The 24736-nt window shown below is 40.3% G+C and overlaps 1 protein-coding gene across 1 annotated transcript; it reads right to left on the reverse strand.

The window, feature by feature from the left end:
• Positions 1-906: 906 nt before the first annotated feature.
• On the reverse strand, positions 907-17156 carry TNFRSF11B (TNF receptor superfamily member 11b). The gene is made up of 5 exons (XM_068672549.1): positions 16845-17156; positions 7261-7630; positions 3744-3938; positions 3230-3454; positions 907-2071 (listed from the first exon to the last, which is right to left on the reverse strand). Exons 1-5 carry the CDS (start codon positions 16872-16874, stop codon positions 1683-1685), a joined length of 1209 nt encoding a protein of 402 aa, XP_068528650.1. The 5' UTR covers positions 16875-17156; the 3' UTR covers positions 907-1682.
• Positions 17157-24736: the final 7580 nt, after the last annotated feature.

Consider the following 24736-nt stretch of genomic DNA (forward strand, 5'->3'; position numbering starts at 1 on the left):
TGAGAATTCAGTGAAAAATGGAAACGGGTACTTTAAAGCTGTGTTTGTACTCTCTGTAAGAGAGCACTTTTGATGAGCACCTTTCACATCTACCAGGGTTCTCTTTTTCATTCTTTGCTTAAAATCCTCTCATCTGTAATACAGGAATATTTGTCACTCAGGTCTGATGGCTTTTCCTTCCTTTACACAAGGGAAAGGAATATGTTGCATACGTAAGCTCTGTTCATGTAGTTTGAAGTAAAAAAAGAAAACAGTACGGTCTCTCTCTGCCGCCACCAAAGCCTTTGGCTTGCATTGTGAATGATGAGTAGCCCTTAAACTTATTTGAGCTTTTGATAACAACATTCATATGCTGTTTCCCTTTTCTTCAGTCCTTTTTTTTGCAGCGAGAGCCCATCTCTGTGCAGGTGCCTCATTCTTCTGCTGAGGGCAATGGCAAGCAATTTTTTTTTTTTTTAATGTGACCTTTCTGTGCTCCCTTCCTTTAAACATAGTGGCAAAATGTAAGGCTTTCCAAGCCCGTCAGGGCCTGTGCATCATCTTTCCTCCATAAAATTACAAGCTGTGGTTAGGGCAAAGGTTGAGAGCTCTCCAAGAATGATGCCAGGCCAAGGGTGATGTTGGGCCACATATGTCTATGGAGTTGTAACCGATTGCATAGCGTCTACCCGGGCCCTCTGAATTCGAATACTTTAACATTTTCTCTCTCTCTATATATATTTTTTTTTACACCTGTACAGTGACCAGGAAAAGCTAGTGCTGGTCAATATTTACTTGGCTCACATATTAACTACTAGACCAAGCAGGGAGTTAGCAAAGAGCCAAACCCAAGATAAGCAGCAAAACCCACGTGGAATGTCCCTGTTATTAGTTTCTACTTCTGAGTCAGGAGTAAAACACCAGTCGAAAAGTAAACTGAAAAATTTAATTGTTTTATAAAATAAGATTATGAAATTCTATGTAAAAATCCAGCTTCTTAAATATGGTACATTCACTTCCTCACAGAATATTTAAATATTCAGGTCACGTGCTATATTTTCACCACATTTGAGTTAAAATCGTTGGATAAATTAAAACATCCCTACCCAAAGATACCACAAGTTATACAAATAAAACTAAGTAATAATACTTCTTTAAATACAAAAGGTAAAGATATTAAGAACTTTTAGAGCATGCTACAAAATTTTGCCAGAAAAATATATGGGATCATTTTTGTTTAACTAGAAAATATACAGTGTGCTTTTCATTTCTCTTCCCAAAATTCTGTCTCATACAATTTCCATTTAACTTAATAAATATGTACAACAAAAATGTTTATACCTCAAAGAATATAAATAGCAAATACTGTATTAGAGCCAGGTCCAGCATTCTTTTCTCCTCTAGTGACTATAGTGGGGCTTTTCAACTCTGAATGTGCAAAAATGCTGAATCAGGCTCTTAGTGTTATCAACAGGTTAACAGCTTTTACAAAAGTGATTTAAAAACAAACAAAAACGTACAAACAAACAAGAAAAAAAATTAAAAAAAAAAATCTCCAAGAACACTGCAAAAGACTTAGAGCTATTCCAGTCAGGCATTTCTATAAATAGTAAGACATAATGTAGGGAAACAACGTTCCAGTTTAATTACTGCTGGCAGTAATTAGAGAAGAATTGTCAGTGGAGAATGAAAAATATCTTGAATTAGACGCATCTTACTTTCACTGATTTAATTTGGTTTCCTACCATTTCTAATAAGAGTTTCTGGTATAATCTATACATTGTAAATCTTTGAAGAAACTTAATGACCTTCTTCAGACTTTGTATGGTGGTTTTTGGAAAGTGGTATGTTTTCAAGTGCTTCAGTCCATACATTAAACCTTTGATGGTGTCTTGGTCTCCGTTCTTTATTCTCCACAGATTGAGAAGCTTCAGAACTTGTTCCGTAGGTTGACACAGTTTCATTGTGCGCTCAATATCTTCTTTTCCCACTTTCTTCCCTGGCAAGCTTGCCATCAGTGTGTTGAGATGTTCAAAGGTGAGATTTGGGTGGCCAATATGCCTTAAGACACTACTTTCACAAAGTTCAATATCTATAGAAAGCAAAAAGAAAAGACAGATAAGTATTATGACTGACAATGGTACAACGGCCTGTAAAAATCTTCCAAAATAGTGCAGTGAATATTCCTGCTCCATTTTTTTTTCTTTATGCCAAATTATTCTCTCAGCACTGCTGTTTTTTTAGGATCCAATTCTGAAAAGCACTTAAGAAGTAATTAACTTTGCAAATACAAACAGCCCTAAATTACGTACAAAGTTACTAGCAAGTATTTATTTCCATAAGCTTGCTTAATTTATCTTGTAAACTGTTCTGTGTACATGATAGGACTCCCAATATTTGTTTTCAGTGAATGAAAGTTTTGCTCTTCTTCAGAAATGTCTAGGACGGCTCTGCTAAAACAGTTATTTTCCATTTTGAAGCATTCTAGACATTTCACAATCTGACATAAGCATACATATTTAAAAGGAGAGGCAAAAAATACATTTCTGTAGCTTTTTTCAAAGATATTCCCAGTGGACAAAAGGTCATGCAAATGTGGTGGTTGTTGATGGTGGCTTACATGAAAAGAGTTAGCTTGGCTTTCATAAAAACCTTGGTGTTAACATTGCAGCACTACTTCAACTTTGACACCTGTCTTGGCAGATTCAGCACCAACAAAGCAGTCAATTGGCATAACAAATAGCTACCAGAAGGTAAAAAGAAGGGAACGCATGTCTGCGTATTCCTTATTCCCATGTGTTCCCATTCCGCAAATAGATGTCCTGGTTCAAGCTATCAATCTCCACTTTACAAAAAAAAAAAATCCAGCAAATTGTACTTTCAGTTGCATACATCCTGCTCCCTCTAACCTCAGCAGCCAGCGCTCAGATGCAACTGCAGGAAACGTTTTTCCCCACCTAATCAAAATTCTTCATGCATTGCACAGCCTTAGAGGGGGATCTGGGCTGTGGCACCACATACTCCCAAGTGGCCTACGAGTCTGGGAAGAAGTCAGTCCTCTGGGCTGATGAGGAAAATGTTCTTCCTGCTTCCCTTCAGCTTCACTGTGCTTACTGCATCAATAAATCTTTGTCAAACCCTGTGAGTCCTCAGAGCACAACACCTCACCAGAAGGAATCTGATCCCAAGCAAGTTTTAAAATGCCTTTTAGAAGGTTGCTCACGATACAAGTGCTATCAATATACGGTACCTTGATTAATCTTCTTGGCTATATCCTGTTCCTTGTTTTGCTGCTTCCATAATTTCATAAGCTGGAAGGTCTGCTCTTGCGAACCGTGCCTTTGTTTAATCCGTTCGATATTTTCTGTGCTAAGCTTTGTCCCAGGCAAACTGTCTGCTAGCAAGTTCAGCCAGTTAGGCACAAGGAAAGTAGGAACAGCAAACCTAAACAAAGCCTCCTCGCACAGGGTTACATCTGAAATGAAAAAAAAAGAAAAGAATATGTCAGTTGTTGTAATGTCTGTTTCCCTGCTTGTCTCTGGAGTAAGTGGCGTGCAGCAAGGATGTTAAGCAAAACTGTTTAAAAAACACTAAAACTAAGAAGCGGTCTTTACAGTGCTGTTGCCCACTGGCTACATCCAGTTCTGTAGCAGGCAAATCAGTGGGTATCTTTAGCATAAATGCTGATACTTTCATTATAACAATACTCAGAGGTATGTTTTCAGAGCACTCCTATTTAATGTGATACATAATGTGATACATACCTATTCCACATTTTTGTAGTGATGTATCTGTATTTTCCTGACAGACGTTGTCACGAACTGCATTTCCCTTCAATGCTATCTTGAAACCCAGTGCACTACAGTTTGTGTGCTTTTGGCAGGCTGCTTTGGATGATGTTACATTGGAGAAAAATCCCTCTGGACATCTCTTACATACAGTGTCACTCTCAGGGGTACCTGTGGAAACAGGAAAACAATGCATCCAATTATATATAACCTCAACTGGTAAAATAAATAAATAAATAAACAAATACATATATATTCCCAAAATTGTGATGGCTTCTGTTTTTCACATATCTAGTCTATGAAGGAATCACAGTAATGAAAAAAACACTTCATTATTATTATTTTTTTTAAAACCTGCTTTCAGAGATTAAAGTTCCCGTTAAAGTAACAGAATAAACAGTACTCTCAAATGCACTTGTTATCAATTTTTGTAAGGGTCTTTAAGTCAGTAATTACTTGAGTCTATTCAGATATTACATGATGTCTGACCTTCACACTTCATCCATACAAATACTCTGTAAAATAATTAAATGGCACAAGACATTCCTCTAAATTGAACTTTGTAATAACTGCGCAGAACCTTACTCAAATGAAGTACTTCAGCTCTAGCCAAAAATAACTCAACTAAATATCAACTAAAGACCCTCTGATAAGTACTTCCACTTCTGAAGTATCAAATTATTCAGGAAAATACAATTTCACCAACAGTTTTGAACTTTTTTTCTTGGCTTGAATGTTGGCTCTTTAAAATATTTTTTAAAGCAAAGAAAGCACCGTCTAGTATAGGAAAAATATTTAATACACATTCATTTATTTTTTCATTTAATTCCCACTTATTCAGCCAACATTTAAGCAAGTGCCTCAGGTCTAAGATCTAACACTGCATTATTGAACATGGACTTAAGCACATGCTTAAAATTATTTAGAAATAATTGGAAACTATATTTGAATATGAATGTGCCTCCATCTAGTGTATTTTGGTAGTATTTGCATGTGGATGCTTATTATAATGCTATCAATTAAGTAGATTTTATTTATTTGGGACATTTCCTCAGAGAAGAAGAGTCTTGAGCTTTCAGCTAGCCAGGAAATAAACAATATTTGAGCACACCTGATCTACCACTTCTTTCATCAGACAGTAAGTGAAAACAAAGGGGGATTTTTTAGCTGTTGTGCACCTGGAAATCACAGCTCTTTTGTATTGCCACCCTCCCAAACCCTTTGATTTCTGCAGCCAACAGCAGAGGGGCTGGGGAAGGCCGCATGCACGCCTGCCTTGGTGTTTGCTTCCCCAACAGGCACTGCCGGCGGCTCTGGTCTGTACAAAACTCCAGCCAACATCTGCACCTGAGCAGGCAGCAATTGTTTTTTTTCTGAGAAGTCTGAAGTTTTAGCAACTTTCCCTACTACAGACACGTGTTTCATCGGCGAGGAAGGGGAAGAAAGGAGAGTCCCTGCAAGCGGTACATCAGCCTGTTCAGAGCTTCCCCTGTAACCTCACCAGCTTCTGCTTCACTGCTTATCTGCCCACCCTCGGTCAGGGCACAAACTGCCACAGCCCGTCTGCCGGCTCGCCGCTCCCTGCAGTTTGGCTGGAATCCCCCATTCCCGTGGGGAAGCGGCAGTGTGGCAGGGAGATAAGGCTGCCCTGCAGTGGCCCTGATTCCCAAGCAGGCTGCAACCCAAAGCTCTGCCAGGTACGGGGCCGACTGCGGCAGCAGGGAGCACAACCTGAGTCGCTTACATGCAGAAGTGGGGACGACCAAAGTCGAGCGATCTGCCCAATGTAAGCACTAGCTACCAGCAGTGGGGAAACAGTCGGATTTCATTTCTAATGCTGTATGCTCTGAACGAGGCTCTAAGCCATGCTGTGTGGCAGTGGAAGCATATTTTTCTATGCTCAAGTTTTATTTCATCTGAATTTACGTCAGTACAAAGTTCAACAGTATCGTATAGTAGGAAGACAACATGATCTGTGCCCATTAAATTCTTAGTCAGTGCCTCATCTCCAAAACAGACTGTTGAAACAGGGGGACACAATTATTTTTACAATGTTTTCGCTCCTTGTTTGAGGTCTGCTTAGGTTTAGCTGGTTCATTCTGATGGGCTTTTGGAAACCGACTTTCCAATAAATTACACAATTCAACAATTCATCTGCTTCCAAAGTTTGCTTCATTTTGAACTGAGGAATTCAAATTTATGCAGCATGGTTTCACTGTGCTTGCGGGGTTGCCTGGACAGTTTCTGCTTCTTTCTTTGTCTCCTGGGTGGGCTTTCTGAGAACTTTGTAATTTTTGACTTGCTGCTGAGATACGGCAGCAGCACCTCATTAACCCAAGCCACGAGCTACAGCGATGTAGGTTAATGAAGGTTTATAACATGGAAATGTGGCTGCTGCCAATGGAACTGCATGGAAATGCTTAATGGTGGCAAGAGCAGATGTGGCATCAGGGTAGAGCTCGCTTAACCAATTACTCAGGGAGCAGTGACATTGCTCCCTACATTAAAGATGTTCTCCAGTGTGATGTTTATAACCAGAGAAAGGCCTCCTGAGCTATCACTCAGCACAGCTCTAAAATGTATAACCGGTCCTAGCACTTCTCACTCTGTATGTGTAACTATTAGGGAGCAGTTCTGTAGCTCTGGAGATTGGCTGCCTACAGGTTTGCATATGAGGTGCCTTGATTGTCTGTATTCCCTTCCTCAATGCTCTTCTCCAGGAAGTTATCGGTCTCCAGTACAATGACAGTTTACAATTCTTTCAGGCTGTATTAAATATTGGAGCTAAACTGTGCCGTGACATTTGCCAAATGATAAATAATGTATTTTGTTTGGAGAGAAGAACTTATTGGTTTAACAATTTGTGTTGTCTCAAATGAAGAATACACTCCACTGAAAAGCGCCGCTTCACTCCGTATCCCCACCAGACATTCAGCACAGTGCCAGTCCGCTTGACAAAGAAATGGCTGTTTGTATGATAATAGCAACAGATCCCAAAGAGTTCCACTTAGGACAATGATAATTAATTATTACCACATATTGCTGTGCTGCTAGAGCTATATTAATATTGTTATAATTATGCACTTGGTGTCAAACACTGTGCTCCTGGTGTTTGTCAAGATATATAGTTGCTTGAAACAGCAGATTTCACAATGAAAAACATTATTATTTATCACACACACAAATACTACATTCCAGATAATGTTCCTTTAAAAGAGGCAATCCATCATGTTTCTCATTAGAGTGCAATTTGCTACATTTGCTACTGCCATTAAGTTATATATTACAGTAGGAGCCGGGTATTCCACTGAGAAATCTTCCTTTGGCTATGGTCCAAATGAAGCAGACTAGGAACAGGTTCAATTGCCTTTACAATTTACTGTCCTGCACCTTCATCTGGACAAGCTTGTTTCCCAATCTTGTAAGCACCACGAGCTTTCAACGTGCTGCAGAGCGCTAATTACTTCTCTGCTTATTGAGAAGCGGAACGTACCTGGCTGCGCGACACCGAACCCGGGAGGACACTCCGTGTGCTTTAAGCAAAACTCCAGCTCCAGGTACCTGCCCTCGATGCACTCGCAGACGCGGTCCTGCGTGCTCGTGCACTCCTGCTTGACGTACTGCAGCTCCTTGCAAACGGCACTGCAGTACTGGCATTCATCGTTGCTGTTCCAGTCTTCGGCATAGTACTGATCCGGGCAGGGGGCACACACTGTCGGGCTGGTAGCTGTACAGTGCTGCTTTACGTAGCTCCCGGGAGGGCATTGGTCACACACCACTTGACGAGATGTCCCTGAGTCGTAATGGAGATACTTGTGGGGAGAGACATCCTGGACGGACCACTTGACAGAGATGTCCAAGAGCTAGCCACAGGGAAAGAAAACATTGGTCATGTTGGGGCACCACAGACTCAAAGAAACCTATGCTTTAATGAGTTTGTGAGTCTATCCACATTGCTATTTTCAAAAAATGTTTGTGTTTCCAATTTGTAAATTATCCAGCTTCTGGATTCTCCCATGTCTGCCTCAGAATGGGAAAATTTCAGGGCCTTATCCAGCAAAGCTTCCTGATGTAAGTACTTCTTTGTTCTTTACAGAACTGCCAAACCTATCCTTCTCCCACTTACATTCTTTTATTATCACTGGGCAATCATCTCTGCCCCCAGTACCAGCAAACCCAGCCTCCTAGTTTCACTGGCATCATGCTTGATGTACAGCAAGGCAAGGATTATCCACGCTTGCCTTCTTGAGCATACAAAGTATCTGAGCATACAAATCTGACAAGCATACTGTACCACTGCTACAGACACATTTAAAAAATGATTCCTTACAACGTGTATATTTACCTGCAACAAATGGCTAGAACAATATAGATGGCTTTTTAACACCTTCTATTTAATCGTTCCCTGAAATGCTGCAGCTCTGGGGGTAAAACACGCCAGTCACTGCAAGTATAAAGGGCTGGCTTCAGACAGAGGTAGAGAAAGCTACAGTTAATGAAAGGTGCATTAAGGACTTAAGTGAACAAGCTGGAATAGGAATTTAAAGCATTAGCTTGACCTATCTAAAACCACAGGTAGAGAATGCTTAGTGCTGTCCTAGGACCAGGTCCGGTGCCACCAGATACAACTCCTCTTGTTTTCTCCAAGTCTGCTTAGCTTGTGAGATTTAGGCTTTAATGGTCTGCCCCTCTGCAGAGACAGCCTTGATATCACGTCATTTTGGTCTTGTAACAAAAACTTTGGTTATGTGATTCCACCAAGAAAAGGACTCCCTTGTTTACTTCCCTAAGTACAGCCCCTACTCTGCAGGATTTGCCATGAGCTCAGGCTTCACACTGAGAGCACGGATGTACGTGCTGCCTCCCTTTTAAAACTTGTATGGTTTATAAACGTGAAGTAAACTGGCACTGAGTGAAAAAAATTTTCTATGTATCCATTCAAATTAAAGATCTAGCTTTGAAGGTCTTTGCTGCTATTTTAATCCCAGCTAGCTAATGCAGAGTTGCAAATTCAATTTCAAGAATATATTTTCCTCTTTTCCTATGTAGATGTCCACAAAGTGTAAGCGGAATTAACTCTTCTTATTCACTTAGACTAAATTTTCCTGAAGAGGCTTCACCTAAGAGCCTCACTTTTGCCACAGCATGGCACTTATTACATGAAATTCTTATTAAGGCAGGAAAAGATAATTAAATCATTCACCTGCATTAACACAAGTCAGAGCATTTGCACCAAGTAATATGAGATGCCTACATTAGGAATTCAAAATATTCTTAATTGCATTCTCATGTTGTCTGTGAATCCACTTTTGATATAGCTATGCCTAAACAGGCTGAAGAATGAAATGGAGATAGTATGGATATTCCCCACAACCTCTTCTAGTTACCCTTCACCCTGTTACTTTTCTATTTCTACATGTAGGGAATCCACCTTTTCTTGCGATTTCAATGCACAGTGTCTTCCATTGTAAGAAATTCCTCATTGCTCATTGAGGTTTGCTGATGATGTACAGCTCCATTTTTCTTAAATGACTGGATCTGTTTCATGCAGTCTATTTAACAAGAGGGTGCAGCACATTTTTTGAAAGTGAATGGCTTTCCATTGATGAAAAGTGCACCCACCCTTGGTAAATCTACCACTGTTACGCTAGTTAGTAAGGAAGTCTTGATAATCACATCAATTACTGATGTGCACATTCAGGTTTTATTCAGGAATAGGTTTTGTAACATCCCACAGAGTCCCAGGCTTTCATGGACACATGCACTCCATTCGCAGAACATAACAGACTGCAACATGCGGCACAAATGCCACAAAGACAAGAATAAACCTATATTTCATGCAGATGTCTGCGGAAGCCCAAGACAGTACCACACACAGATGAAAATCTGAAACTGTGAAAATGATTAGGGACAGCAACCCGATATGCTGGTTGTGCCTACGCTGTTCTTGCTCATGCACTGTCAGGTGCCAAACAGTTTGGTGGACCGTTTCAAGGCTGATCAACTTCCCTTGGTAACATGCAGAAGTAAGATTGACAATAATTTGTCTATTTTTCTTACACGACAATTTACTCTGGAAATCATATCTAAGAGGCAAGTGAGAGGTTGAGCTGCAGGGGATGATTCACAGCTTAAAAGAATTCAACTTCTTTAATTGGGGTATGAGAGCATGGGGTTTTGTGGGGAAAAACAGAGGCATTCCCTTCCTGAAGACCCAACTGCTAAGTGAAGCAAGTCAATAACAATTCAACACAGCTGCAGAGAGGAATTGATTCAAATTTTAATTATAGCATCATTCAGAAGAAAAATTATTATACAGCAAAGGTCCAGACTGGGAAGAGCAAAACCATACCTGAACAATATGTGGGTGAGGCTAGGCTAAGCTTTAACTTTGGAACACCAAACAGCTATGAACTATTACTGCCAAGCAGAACACTATTCATCTAAATGAATGTAACCAATAAACATAATAATACGATTAATATATCAGTGTCACTAGAAGGACTATCAGTCTTTGCATGTCATTTTTTTGTGTTGTTAATAGAAAAGCACATCGCACCTGTCTTCCCTTTTTTCCCCAAAACATATAGCTGCAATAATCCATGCCTGAGCCATATGTACTCTGGGTCAAACTCTTACTAAGTAAACAATTATAACTAAAGACCTTTCAGTCAAACTAACGCTATAAATGCAATTAATATCTTGGTATTTTACCAAAACATCTCATACATCATTTTCAACACAGAGCTAGATTACCCACCACTGTTACGGTTTGACTGTTAACATTTGTAACTCATTGCCACAGGACATCCTAAGTGGTAGGGTGAAAATGCAACAGGACATAGTAAAAGAAGAAAATTCACATAAAGGTCAATTAAACACAAACATTGCCTCTTGATCAGGAAATCCCAAACCACAAATTGCTTGAGTCTGGAAGAGTGTTTTGGAACACATCACTATGTTTCTACCTTTCTCTCGAATCTCCTCTATGCATCAAATCCTGCCACAGACAGCAGGGGTGTTTAGGGGATTTTTAGGGCTTCTTCCTAGTCAATTTTTTTCTTAGACTCAGTGCAGCCATCAGTATGTTGTTAAGGACATTTCTAGACTCCAATCCCCAACACCACCCTTCTTCATGAGGCTGCTGTAGGTCTCTTAATATTACTCAGATTAATAGATCTGCAAGATTGTCTTCTATGCAGACAGAAAGCAGACAGCACATGTGACTATTCTGGTTATTAACACACAACCTTAAAATCTGAAGTTATCCTTGAACCAAGTGCCCAAGTAAAACCAGTTTTTCAGAAGATTTGCAAAAAAAGCATTAAAAGGGGTGGAAGGTGATTAAGCAAGATTTTTGACAGTTTTACTGCAGCAACTTGGCGTAAACAGAATGAGGGACTTCTTGTCACAGAATAAACTAGAGGGGAACTTCACTAAACTGTCTTTTCCCCTGGCCTAAGAAACATTGATGAACATCCCCCTAGTTGTGCTTAGATTAGCAAGTTGGGTCACCTGTTACAGCAGATTTGTAGAGCAAAACAGATGGTGCTGAGCACCTGACATCCACATTATGCATGATTTGGCAGGGGTTAATTGGGACTAACTTAAATCTGCTATCATGGACTGAGCATGCTTTAGTGGTTACGGCACATCTGGTGCATCTCTGGAGTCCATCTCTGGATTTAATTTCATCAATCCAGTTTATTTTTGTAAATCCACCTTGTGCGCTCCTAAATCTGCTCTGATGTGCAAACTGAGATGCAGCAAACAAGGATGATCAGGAGAGGCCTTTCAACAGCATGTTCCTGAATCAAATTAAAATGCTAATTAAATGCATTTTATGTCATTCCTGACATTTCTCTTAAGCCATGCCAGGACCAAGTTGGTAGCAAATTCTCAGTCACGTAAAGCCTCTGATTGAGCTAGATGCCTGTACATACAGGTGGGCTAAACTCCTGAATCTCTGCTGTAAGGAATAGCACCGCTGGAGCACATGTAAATACAGTCATCAAAACTTCCTAATCCCGAACTGTTAGTCTTCCTGAGAGCTGCACAGAAAGTGGGATTTCTCCTAAAATCATGCTGTCATTGGCCTGTTTTGCACTTAGTGCAGAAAAAGGCACATTCCAGTTTGAAAGAATTAAGGAACTTGAGGTCTGGCTTCATTTTACCCTTTAACCTTTAAGAAACTGAAGTGGGAGTCTACTTAACCAAAGTTATGGATTTGTCATTCAGTAGATTGCATAAAATTTTGTTCATCCTTGTTTAGGAGAGGTTAATTCAGACCAGAAGAGGTGTCAAGAAAGATGAGAAGGAAATGTAGAGCCTCACCATGAAGAGGCAATAGCTTGACAAGTCAAAACAATGCCTATAGATTCAGTAGAGATAGCACACACATGGAAAGAGAAGAACTTTCTTGATTAAAGAATAATGCTGGCAAATAAACAGGGGATTCTCTCGTCAGAGGAAGTTTGGGAACTGCCTTTTACCGAGAAGCAGGTGCAAGAAACCCAAGTACTTCAAGTATAGCCCTTGACGCATTTCTGAAAGCAAATACGCTGCTCAGATTCCTGGAAGAGCTGGGGAACAGACACAAAAGACATAGACATTCCTCTACAATTTTAAGCCCTAAGCAGGTCCTTTACTTTCCCAAACCAATGGAAGCCAATGATTCTCAGCACCTTGCTCATCTCAACAAAGTAACATTTACTCTGACTCAGAATGCACTCAGTTGTAAAGGGTGATCCTATGGGCAGTGAAATGCAAGGCTCAGCTTAAAAAAAAGAATCCCTGTTTGTTGTTGTTGTTTGTTCTATGAATACAAGAAGCTATCAGTAATAGAATAATTACCAAAACAAAACAAAATCTAGGATCATTAACTACAACCATCAACCTGTCAGGTGAAATTCACCTCTAGAGCCCTGGCCCCAGTTCTGAAAGGACTGAAAACTTCAGTCCTCTTCCATCACCCCGGGACAGTTCCTCTCAAGTTCCTCTCAAGATTAGCCATCTCCATGCAAGGACTTGGGATCAACTGCAAATACTGAAGTATAAACCCAGTGTAAGCCAGTGTCATGCAAGTATATGCTGCGATAACTGAAAGCAGGGTTTGCTGATAAACATACTGAAGCCTTTAGCTTAGTTGATGATAGCAAAATCAGACTAATATTTGTAAATATTCTAACAGTTCAATGTTTGTGTAATTTTACTTAGCATGTTTTATCCAAAAATGAGCTACCCAAGGCTAAAAAGCAATTCTTTGATTCTGTCACTAAACACATTAGGCCTAAAGTAATATTTTTCCATACCATCCTTACGTCAACATACACAGAACAGTCAATCCTCACATAAAAGGCCTGTGCAGTCCATTTCTTTGAGCCCTTAGAAGCTGCTTTTGAAAGAGAAATAATGTGGTAGTAAAATTTCATTTCAGATCTCAGGCATGAAAAAAGTACACGCCCTTTTCTTTCATCTTTAAATGTAAGGCAAAGAGCTGCTTGCCTTTTCTTGTTGAATTAAAATGAACTGGAAGACAAAGCCAATAAAGCAAAAATCTTTCAAGCATCATCCCCTTAAATCACTGCTTTGTGAGAGAAAATAAAGTGGTTTTTCAACATATGAAAATATTATTATATAGTTTGGTTTTGTGGTTTTGGTTTGCAGACCAAAGGAGAATGTTTAATTTGCTGAGAAAGATAAATCTGTTTCAGTTTTGCATTCCACAACTATTCCTAAGCATATTTTCCTGCTTGATAAATGATCATTGACAGCATTTGTCAGATCACTCCTACTGTTTGCATTGGGTTGAAAGTAAAACCTCACAACTCTCCTACTTTGCTTTTCTACACAAAGTATTTGGACAAAGCTAAGGTAGGAGGCCCTCAGTACTGAGGCAGAATGCCTCACTGAAATCACCCACAGACCCCAGAGAAATCCTTGTGGCAAAATATAACACTGAATGGTATTAAAGAGGTCCCCCATACTAATAGCTTGTCAAATCAGAACAGTATTTCTAGATATATCCAGTACAAGACACTGTCATGCTGGATCAGATCCACCATCATCTATTGTAAGTAGCTAGCATAAAATATTTGTCATGTAGGAAGAAATGACATCCATCCATCTGGCCAGCTGGGAAATTTTCAAATCTCAAACAAGAAAAGCTAAAACAGTAATTTCAGCTGGTTTGAGATTTGCTTATAAAGCTGTTCCACCATTCTGCCAACTGTTTCAATGCAATCTACTCAGTTTGGATGTAACAGGAGCTACTTTTGTATAGAAATGCTTTGTAGATTGGTGGCCACTGTTTTGTTTAAGAAATGTAACCAGTGACTCTCTTGACTGCCTGTATTCAAAAAATGTGGGTATCAACCACCATCTTCGGTTCTCCATCTCATCTGTTAATGTGCTACATTAGCAATTCAAATCTTGTAGAGACTTTTGTGAGGCACAGCTAGTTTTCATTCAGAAAGCAATTTAGGGGTCTAAACTATTGTTTTCAATGGAAGGAGAATGACATTCAGCTGAAGAGCAGTTTTGTATCTTCATTTATATGAGTTACATCTTCCCTGAAGCTTGTGGAGGGAGAAAGCAGGAAAGAATAACCAGCTAGTCACCAAAAGCTGTATCTTATCAACAAATCCTGTTTTGGAACATTATCCATCAGAGTGACAGCAAGACGTACAGCTAACCCAAGCCTGGGATGTTAGTACCAGCACTACAGGTTACTGCTGCATTGAACAGAATCACTAACAACTGGTGGGGTAGCTAAAGAAACAGTAAGTCCAACATTGTGGACAAATACCAAAAATATTAAAGAGATACCTTTCTCCAGGAAGACCAGAGTGGTAATTCCACTGGAATGAAAGTTAACTACAAAAGGAGCAAAATTAAAGTTTCAATGAGATTAGAAAAGTGTGTGTAATTTAAATTCTGACAATATTTAAAAAAAAAAATCTTCTGGTAACTTTGGTGTTTTATTTTTAACCAACTTACATGCAGACAGACAAACAGAAAGAAAGAATGAAAGTCAGACAGAAAGATAACTCCTACACTCACAGGCTGCAAAGCCACCACTGCCTACACACTGCAAACCCAGCAGGCAGGCCAGAAAAAGCATGTCACATGTGCCCAAGAGATCCAAAATAGAGAAAGGTCAAGTTTAAGGGTCAAGATAGTTACGTGACAAGTAACGAGATCCAGCTCTGTGGAATTTCTTTCAATTCCGTCCTATTTCATAATGCTTGTCTGTTTGTAAGCAGTTTTAGTGTTCCAACAAACACATGCATGCACTGCCACAGCAGGTCCCCTTTCTGAAACTAGCAAAGAGGCCAAGGCTGGAAGTACACCGTGTCCAAACTGTCCTGTTTAGCTATGGTGACTCCAAACTCTTTTCAAGGTATGTGAGCCAAACACACACAACCCTCAACTGCTGTCGTGCCTCCTACAAATGCTTTTATAAAAACAGAACCTAAAACTGCTCTCTGAGCTGTAGCACATCTGACAGCACTTAAACTTCACAATAACATGAAATAAATTCCTTTTAAATGGAGAAAAAAAAAGAGTTGAATGATGAAGCTCTCTGGTATGTACTCCTGTCACTGTGATATATTTCAGCTCAGAGACTCCACTGCCAGAGGATTATGCTGAACTTCACCAAATGTTATTACTTTGTGAAAGCACATAAACAGGCACATTACACCTAATTAAAACCAAAATGTTGATGTGATTATTTTATGACAACCACAGATAAGAAGGCAAGCTGATAGCAGGCTATTTGCTGAAATTCCCAAATTGACATTTTGTGCTTCCGTATAGAAAAAGAAGGCACATCATAACTTAGATGAAAAAGTTGCCTTGCATTTCAATTTGCCAACCACGAGCCTGACAATTTTTGCTTCCCTTGCCCCATTAATTGCTTTGGTTTGTTTCTCAAAAAGCTCTTTCAGAAAGTTCTCCAGAAAGTAATAAACATGTATTACTCATCGGATCCTGGAAATCTCAGGGCATTTATAAAGAGCTTTCAAAATAACTGGAACTCAAAACTAATGTTCTACCACAAGGTTAATGCCACTGTACTCACCAAAACAAACGAGAAAAAAGTTACTGCACAGACACATATAATACCCTACTTTGAATATTATTCTTAATGTTTTTATTTAAAAATTTTCTTATCCAAAAAATGAATAGTCTCTAAGTAGGTGTTACACAGTATCTGTCTGTATGCAGGTTTTAATTAAACTGACATCATACAAAATTCCATGCAGCTAAACGGATTAAGTGGTATTTTGAAAGATTTACTGCACTGTTAACATCTCTAAATTTGCATCTGGAAGTATCTTTCTGAATCACCATGTAAACAAAAACTTATTAAAGCAGGGGCTTATACCAGTTCTAATAACCCGACTTTTTCTGTAAAAGCTACAGACACAGCTACTAATTCATCATTTTCTTGCACATGAAGCTGAATTTTCTAAGCCAAAATAAGCACCACATGCTTGTGCCTTTTTTTTTTTTTTTTTTTTTTTTTTTTTTCCTTCTGGAGTCCACAGTGGTTTTTCAGGGAAAGAAAGCCAGTATCTGAGACACTGACTCGTGCCACTGTAAGAAAGATTATACAGACAGGCAAGGATGGAGCTTTTGTAAATCAAAAACAAACATTCCAGCCTACTATTTCTAAAATTCATTCCTAGATACAGTGTTTTATGTTAGTCCAGTACAATGAAGCCTTACCAAGGGTGAGAGGAAAATAAAAAAGAAGGCAAAAAGAAACCAAATCATGCCACTACCTTAAGAATGTGAACAAAATCTCTGCTTCCTCCCTGAAGCTGGACGTGTCCATCTCACTCCAAACCTCACCAGGAAAACTCAGTGTGATGAAATGAAAAAGGTTTACCAGGAAATCAAAGAGAATGCAAAAGAAAAGAAAAGAAACAAACCAAAAGCAAAACAAAAACGAAACGAAACAAAACATCTATAAAACAAAATACAAAATAAGAGCCCTAGGTCTTTACAGCCTCATCTCTGAAGCCGTACTGCATCTTAAAGCCTATCTACCTCTCTGAAGGGACTTACCACAAGTGTGCAGCACAGGAACTTGTTCATTGTGGTCGGTGGAAGAAACCTCAGCGAGCTGGGAAATCAGGCAGAGAGTCAGCTAGTGTGCTCCAGCCTCCTAGCAGCCTGCTTACATCCCTCAACATTAAAGACACGATATATATATAGTCCCGGTGTAACAGGAAGCTTTGGCTCAGCTTTGATCACTCATTCCCTACCATGACCAAACTTTTCTCTCTCTCCTTTTTTTTTTTTTTTTTTTAAGGAACCTGTAAAACTTGATGACTTAATGGAACCCTTTGAGTGCTGTTAACCACAGACTGGAAAATGAGGAGGGAGTGTCAGGGGCTGGCCAGGGGAGGGTTTAATTGGGCTCTTGTCTGTCTGTCTGTCTGTCTATCCCCCCCCCCCCCCCCTTTTTTTTTTCTCCCCTACGCAGCTGGCTTGGCAGGGAGACACGTGCCTCCAGGACAACATGTCTCAGCAACCAGGCTTATAGGGCACTTGTTTAAAAAATCACTGCTGGCAGCCGAGCTGTGGGCTCTGTGGCCCCACAGCCAGCTCTCACAGGGGGGCTGGAGCTCACCCAGGGCTGCCATTTCTCGCGGAGCCCGTGGGCCCCTTTCTGCCCAACTCCCCAGGGATTTCCAGGAGAGAGGCTGGCTGGGAAACAAAGGTCGGTGAGGGGGAGGCGAGGGGAAGGAGGAACCCTGCTGGTTTCCCTTCCCCGCTGATGTGGGAATGAAAGAAGCAGCCCCACCGCCTCGGCCAAGTGCTCATGCCGACTGCTGGGCAAGGGGCCCCACACTTCTTCCTTTCTCGTCTTGCCATGTGGTGTTTTTAGTTAGAATTTTTTATTTTATTTTTTTTTTTCTCCTAAAGAAATATGCATCAAACACTGCTGGGTTTGCATCCCTTTACCTTAGCAAGTCCGGAGAACTGCCATAGGGCTTTGCCCCATTAGGCCTGCTCCAGGCTGCTTCCCCATGCTATGGATGAGAGCACAACTTTCCCCTCGAAGGTGTGAAGAAAGTATTTCTTCTCCCAACCTGCAGTTATCCAGAAAGTGATTATCGTCCATATTTCAGACGCTGTGGGATCCTGGGGTAGAAGCCAAACCTAAACGTGCATCCAGTTTTCACAGATGGTTTTCTGTTCTATTTCACAGGCCAGACCAAAACCTCATCTCTGGATATTCCAGCTCTCAAGCGTTTGAAATCTGGGGCCCATGTTGGCTCTGAATTGTGCAGTTTTGCCCCTTTGAGTCATGAGGCTATGCGGGATTGGCAAAAGAATGAGGTGGAAAAAGCTTGCATATTATTTCATAAAAATCCAGCAACACTAAATCAGGAAGCCATAGCGTACAAGAGGGACAGCCCAGCACATTCCTGCTTTACACATCTGCAACTGTTTGAACACCCATCAAGCTTAACCAAAGACTGAAACAGATGCTGGTTACACTCAGCAGCACAATAAAAATTCAAGAACTTGCATTAGGGATGAGTTCTTGGTAAGAGGCAGTATGAAAACTGTCATGGAAATCTGACCACCCAGAGGAGTATTGCTGACATCTGTTGGGCTGCAGTTAGCGCTCAATTGCTACTGCAACTTGAATGGATGCTGTAACTGTTCCTGTAATCTTTTCAGAAGCATTTAGTACTTTAATATCTATTCTTAGATATATTAATGAACATACTGTCTAGACAAAGAGACAGTAGGGCTGTGGACGGGTTCTTTCTCTATATTATCTTTGTGGGGTGGAGGGAAGGACCATTTTTGAACTGGACATTGTTGACCACGTATGGGTAGCTATGCCTGAGTATGTTATTCTTTATATAGGGACCAGCTTAAAGTGTCACCACCACTACACCAGATCCATCATCAGAAGTTATTTAAGTCAAACTAGGTTTATCCCCTCAGAGGGTAAGAGCTAGGACACAGCAATGTATGTCTTCTGAGTGGGAACATCAAGCTCCCGTGTCAATTCCTAACCTTGGGAGGTAGGTGATGCCAGTTGCTCTCAGATACAACAGAAAGAAAAGTACCAAAGCCATAGCAAGCTCCCATGGTTAACTGAACAGTGCAACTGAACTTCAGTGGGATTTATATTGGGCTTTGTCATCTCACTGCTGGTGCTAGCCATAAATACACAACAACTGGCTCTCTAGAGAAATAAAAATGCAGCTCATAAGCCTTTTCTACTACAGGTTAATGTTTATAGAGAATGTTGTTCATATGAGAAATTTCTAGAGATCCAAGATTTTTAGGCCACGAAACAGACCAAAAAACAAAAAAAGGTATTTAAATTGTTTAGTTGAAAGTGTGGCTATGGGTAAGAAGAGTCATCTTCTTCAATAGATCTACTTTTTCTTTGTATTTATGTTTAGAGTTAGATTTGCTGACCTGCATGATAAGACATTTTACTGCCATACACAGTGAAAAAAAGATAAAAAACACAGACTAATGAGAACAAAACAGATCCTCCTGAAGCTCATTCACCTTAATGGATGGGGACCAAGGTGTATCTGTCTCAGTGAGGAGAGCAGGTTTGAACAGATGCAAAGGAGACCATCATCTTACAATGCATGGACATGAAAGTTTCAACTTTCTAATCCCATTGGAGCCTGTGGAGCTGGCTGTGGATGTTAGAAGGAAAATACATAGTTGTACTTAGCATGTTTGATCTGAAAATCACAAATAGACAATAAATACAGAATCCCACAATGCCTTTTTTAGTGTCACTTTCCAGAGAAGAACTATGCTTTAACAAGGTTTAAAGTGCAGTTTGCATGTTTTCGCAAGTGCTTTACAGCGTTGCCACTTTGCCTTTGGGAATTAGTTAAGATGTGCTTTGCAGAAAACAGAATCATAGGACGAGGCAGCAAACCCTGTAATAAACACTTGTCCATGCTACAACCAAGCTGTTCTCAGCAGTGTTTAGAAGAACCACGTTTGTAACTACATGCCATAACAAGGAAAAAATACAACCTGGAATTATTTTTTAAAAGTTATGTTCCTGTAATTATTCATTATCCATAACATAGTTTACAAGATGTAATAGGAAAAGAAACTTAAAAATCAAGATTTCTTCTTTTTACTAGCAAACCCAAGATAGTGAATAGATGCGTTGAGTTGTCTGTTCCATAACACAGGAATATGACTAGTATGTTTTAAAAATAATTGTTTAACAGTGATGCAGTAACAGTTATCTGGTTAAAATAAGTGGTTTATTGCAACTTGTAGCCGTACGTAAAGTTGGAGAAAAATGACCACTTTTATTAGGCAGACTGAAATTTACTGATACTACTCTGCTTTCAATCTGTAATGATGTGCTTTTGGTAGGACATCAGCTTATTGATTCAGTAGTAGACATATTTCCAGACAGGTATTTGTCTTTCCCTGTTTTTTATCCTCACTATTTGTATTGCCATCCTGGATGTTATGATTGTTATAAATCTATTTTTGTTCCCATGCATCATTATAATCACTGGGTCTATAAATGGCTTTGCTCTTTAAGCCAGTCTGCTATCTGGAAAAACTCACAAGTCCAGACCAGTGAGTTGGTGCTGGCAGGTGAACGCTGTGTAGCTGAGTCATCTCAATATATCAGTGTGATGTTTATTGAGCCGAAGCAACAAACAGTGGGAAGACTGTGGCTTCAGGCTCGGGACTCAAAGTTCACCACACATTGCATTTCGAGAACACTCAGAGCTTCGTCATTAACAGATTTCTGTCAAACTAAGGGGGAGAGGGATCTCAAAATGATCAATTGCTTCTGAAAGCAAACGTATTAGTAGCTGCAAGAAGGAAACAATCTGGTATTCCACCATGCTGTTAGAGCAGTCCCTTAGAAATTAATCTCTCTCTTCAAATATTAAGAGCTGATGACCTGAACTATCCTGGGAAAACTTGGAAATGGAGGCTTAGAGAAACCTGATGATCTTCAGACAGTGTACCAGTGCAGGTAGCAGGAAAGAGTGTTTGAAATTTTGCCAAATTAAAAGAAAAAACACTACAGATACTTTCCCATCCACATACTCTCATATAACTCAGGAACCATGGGGAAAAGATTTTGTGCCAACATATACTGAAGGAAGAGAAAAGGTATTTAGCAAGTAATGTTGTCAAAAGAAAACTTATACCTAAGTGGTTAGTTTTGTTTTAACTGCATGGCTTGTTTTATCTTGTAAATGATTTTGCCTTATTTGTTGACACCTTGGTTCCTTTTGTAAATCTGAGCCAGATACTAGGTGCTAATACACCAAAAGGAAAACCTCATTTGTCAAAGCATGTATCCAGAGAAGGAAGATGGAGATTGACATACCGGAACAGATCTTGAGTTGGATTATAGGATTTGAAGGTGGCAATGGAGGAACAGAAAAACTGGTATCACAGAATGCATATATAGTCACCAGTCTTGAACATCTAAATACAAACATGTCCAGCTTCAGAGCAAAGAAGGACATATATTTTTGCCATTCTGGGCTTGCCTGTATGATGAATTAAGCCAGAATGTGATTATGAAGAGTGCTGGTTACCTCTATAGGCACCCTTAGCTAACAGATAACATTATCTGCTCTGTTTTCCATTCCAAGTGGATTCTTACTGTGCCACTTGTCTGGCTTTATGAATGTTTTGGGTTGTATAAGCAACCTGAACCAGGTAGGATCAAACTCCTTACTTTCAGATAGCTGTGGCTGAGAGTATGCTCCGTAACTGTATGGTAACTACCAAACCTCTGCACTGGAAATGTGCATCCCATCTCCTTCGCAGTAACTCCCACCAAGAGGCAGACAATGGTGAGTGTATGAGGTGCTGGAAGGCTGTGAACCGAGAAATGACTGTTTCATTTAGTCATTCCTGCCCTCACCTTTTTGGCCTTGAATTCCTTCCTAACATAATCTCTGTGGCATCAAGAGGCTTCCTTCAATGATTCAGACCCTTCAAGACACTTTGGTCTAGTGCCTTCTGAAAAAATCAGTCGTAGCACCCAACCATTTGATAAGAAGGAATTCATTGTTCCCAGAATCAACATTTCCAGTTAACACCAATACTCCAAAAGAGACAGCACATTCTTTACCGAAAGCTAAGGAAACTGGAACTGAAACAAGACAAGCTTTAGCCAGTAAGACTTTCTGGCTAACAGGTTTTTCTTTTTTGTCTCTACTAATTTGCTTTCTACTCTGTAATTGAAGGTCACTGGTTAAGGAAAATGGTCCCGTTAGCTCATGAGGAGCGGCTGTAATTTCATTGCTTTCAGTCTGACTTCATTGTGTATATTTGGGTGCACCAATTTTCCCTCCTTCTGGTTTTCCACATACACAAGGATGTCAGGCCAGCAATGATGCCATGCTCGGCCTTCAGTGAATTTTGCATGGACATCTGATTTTTTTTACTTCAAACTCTGAAGCTGAATCCCTCAGACACTAGGTTCTTTCAAATGTGAACCAGTTGTCAACTTGTGCAGCAGATTGCTGTCCTCTCCCCCTTCCACCCAGAAAGGTCAGTAAAGGCAGTTGTCTTCTATGAGAAGAAGCTGGCTGCTCCCTGGCCCGGGACCTTGGCTGCTTCTTGCAGCAGTAAACTTCTACAGGATATCAGCAACTCTGAATGCTGAAGCATCTGAAGTACCGATGAGGTAAGAGACTGGAATCTCAAGTGTGGAGTTTTACTGAGGTTTGTCAGAAAAAGCAGCGTGAGGGAGTACAGCCATTTAAGGGAATGAACTAAAATAGGAATACTAGGTATAAAGCTCATGTTTTCCAGCTGCAAATACCAGGCAACCTGTACGTCAGTCTTGTGACGTATGTAGATAACGTTACAAATCCAGTAATTCAGACACAGTGTTCCATTTGCCCGTATTTATAAAATGGCCTTCCAGTGCCATGTTCCTTTGAACTCCAACAGCCTCTCCTTTTCCTGCCGAATCGAGCTAAAGCTTCCTGTCCACACCTTTGAGAAATACATGGTCCTTTCCCTTTATAATTATATTCTGGCTTCTTTTCATGTGGCTTCCATTTCCTTCACTATGCCACTGAGGCCAGCCTCAGCTTGTCCATTTTCTCGCAGCCATCTCTATCTTCATCAGTGCTCTCACATCATCCCCCTTGATTGAAGTTTGAAGACTCTTTCTAGTCTATCCACCCTCTCTGGGAGCAAGCCACTGCCTATGAGAGATGATATCTGAAGGGCAGGCCAAGATAGTATAAACAAAGATTATTTTTTTTTAAATGTCTGTAATATATGTGTGTATACATATTACAAAAATTGAATGCACTTCTCTGCCTACTACATGCTGCACTCTTAAAAAAAGTTTCAAAATTTCTTAAGAAAGTATGCTGTCATCCTCTGACTTTGTGCAGCACACCACCCACAAAAAGCCCTACTTATGACTACACACAGAAACAATCACAATAAAGAGAAAAGATCAGTAACAAAGACCCAGTGTTTCTTCCCCAGAATGCCTATCAGAATTAATTTGAAATTCATCCTACTATGTCCTCACTGCAGCTTCTGGCTTCAAGGGAAGTGCAGTGGTGTAAGCCAAGAAAAAAGGAGGGACCTTCGTGAAGTAACACAAAAGGAATATGCAATTTGTGGAAGATGGCAAAAGTCACTCGGAAAGCTTGCCATGTCCCTGCAGAAATAGCACACACTCATATAGTAAAGCACCTTTTAGGTACTTTTGCTTGTGGCCAAACTTCAAGCATAATAAAGCTTTTGTCCTTTTCTTGGCAAGGAAGTTTCAAAACCAGAAAATGCAGGAGGGAGAAAATGGAAGGAATTTCAGCCTCCTCAGGAGATGCATTCCAGCCAGCGTGGATGGCGTGGATGGCGCTACATCCTCCCTGCATGCTCCAGCACATTCCTTTGCTGCCTCTGACCGGACATTTTCTTTTGTTTAGATCAGTGCCTTGCAAAATAATTTTTACCTCTGAGACAATATGGGGTGCATTGAACAGCCCTTGTCTCCCAGCACCAAAATTTCCCAGGATTTAACATTTGTATCACATGCTGCACTTTACTCAGTGTGTTAGCAGAACTATTAATTATTGTTATTAATTTCTGTTATTCAGTGCTGCAAAGTGAGCTAAATTAAGCTTTGATGGAAGCGAAATTAACTGTCAACTTCATGCATATTTAATGCCCGTCACCATATGCACAGCAGGGTGGTACCTGGAGAGCAACAGCACTGATTCCAGCATGCCAGCCAACGGGGACCAGGGCTTCAGACAAGGGTGCCTAAAGAGATTGACCAGAGACAAATGACTGTTGGCCACAAGGAAATGCTGTTGATTTAAAGATTTCGCATCTACCACACTGTGCCTCAGTTATTACCACCTGTATGTGAATTTTAACCATTGGACATCTCTGTGTGTATGTGTGCGTGCAGGATGTACTTCTTCCTTCAATTCACCTTCATTCACTTCTCTAAGAAGTTCTAAGCTTCTCTCTTAAGCTCTTTTCCTAAGCTTGTCTGCTCCTAGTGCTTGTGGGGTTTTGCCTTTGGTGCTACCTGCTCCCCCTCAACTTCCTAGCCTCCACTCTTCTTTTTTCATAGGGATCTTCATGTACCCTCATATTTCTAAAGATACAAGGATTCTGCTATCCGAGTAGGGAAATACAGCTTTGTATTGTGAGACAGCCTCACATATTACCACATCCTTTTGAATGAGCACTCAAGAATGTCCCTAAGAAGAGAAACGTTTAGGAAGCAACCCACAGGCGATGGTGGTGGGCCATGGACCATGTTTGTCTCAGTGAGCAATAGATCAAAGGCTCCTTCCTCAAAGCTGCAAGTAAGAAGCAGATTTTTTAAAAACTATTTTATTTTGTTTTATTTTCATCAGGAGAACTTGTTTGATAAAGCCAAGTATTGCAGGTGATCCTGCCCACTGGATCTTTCATAG

Source organism: Anas acuta, chromosome 2 (assembly GCF_963932015.1).
Source record: "Anas acuta chromosome 2, bAnaAcu1.1, whole genome shotgun sequence".
NCBI classification, from domain to species: domain Eukaryota; kingdom Metazoa; phylum Chordata; class Aves; order Anseriformes; family Anatidae; genus Anas; species Anas acuta.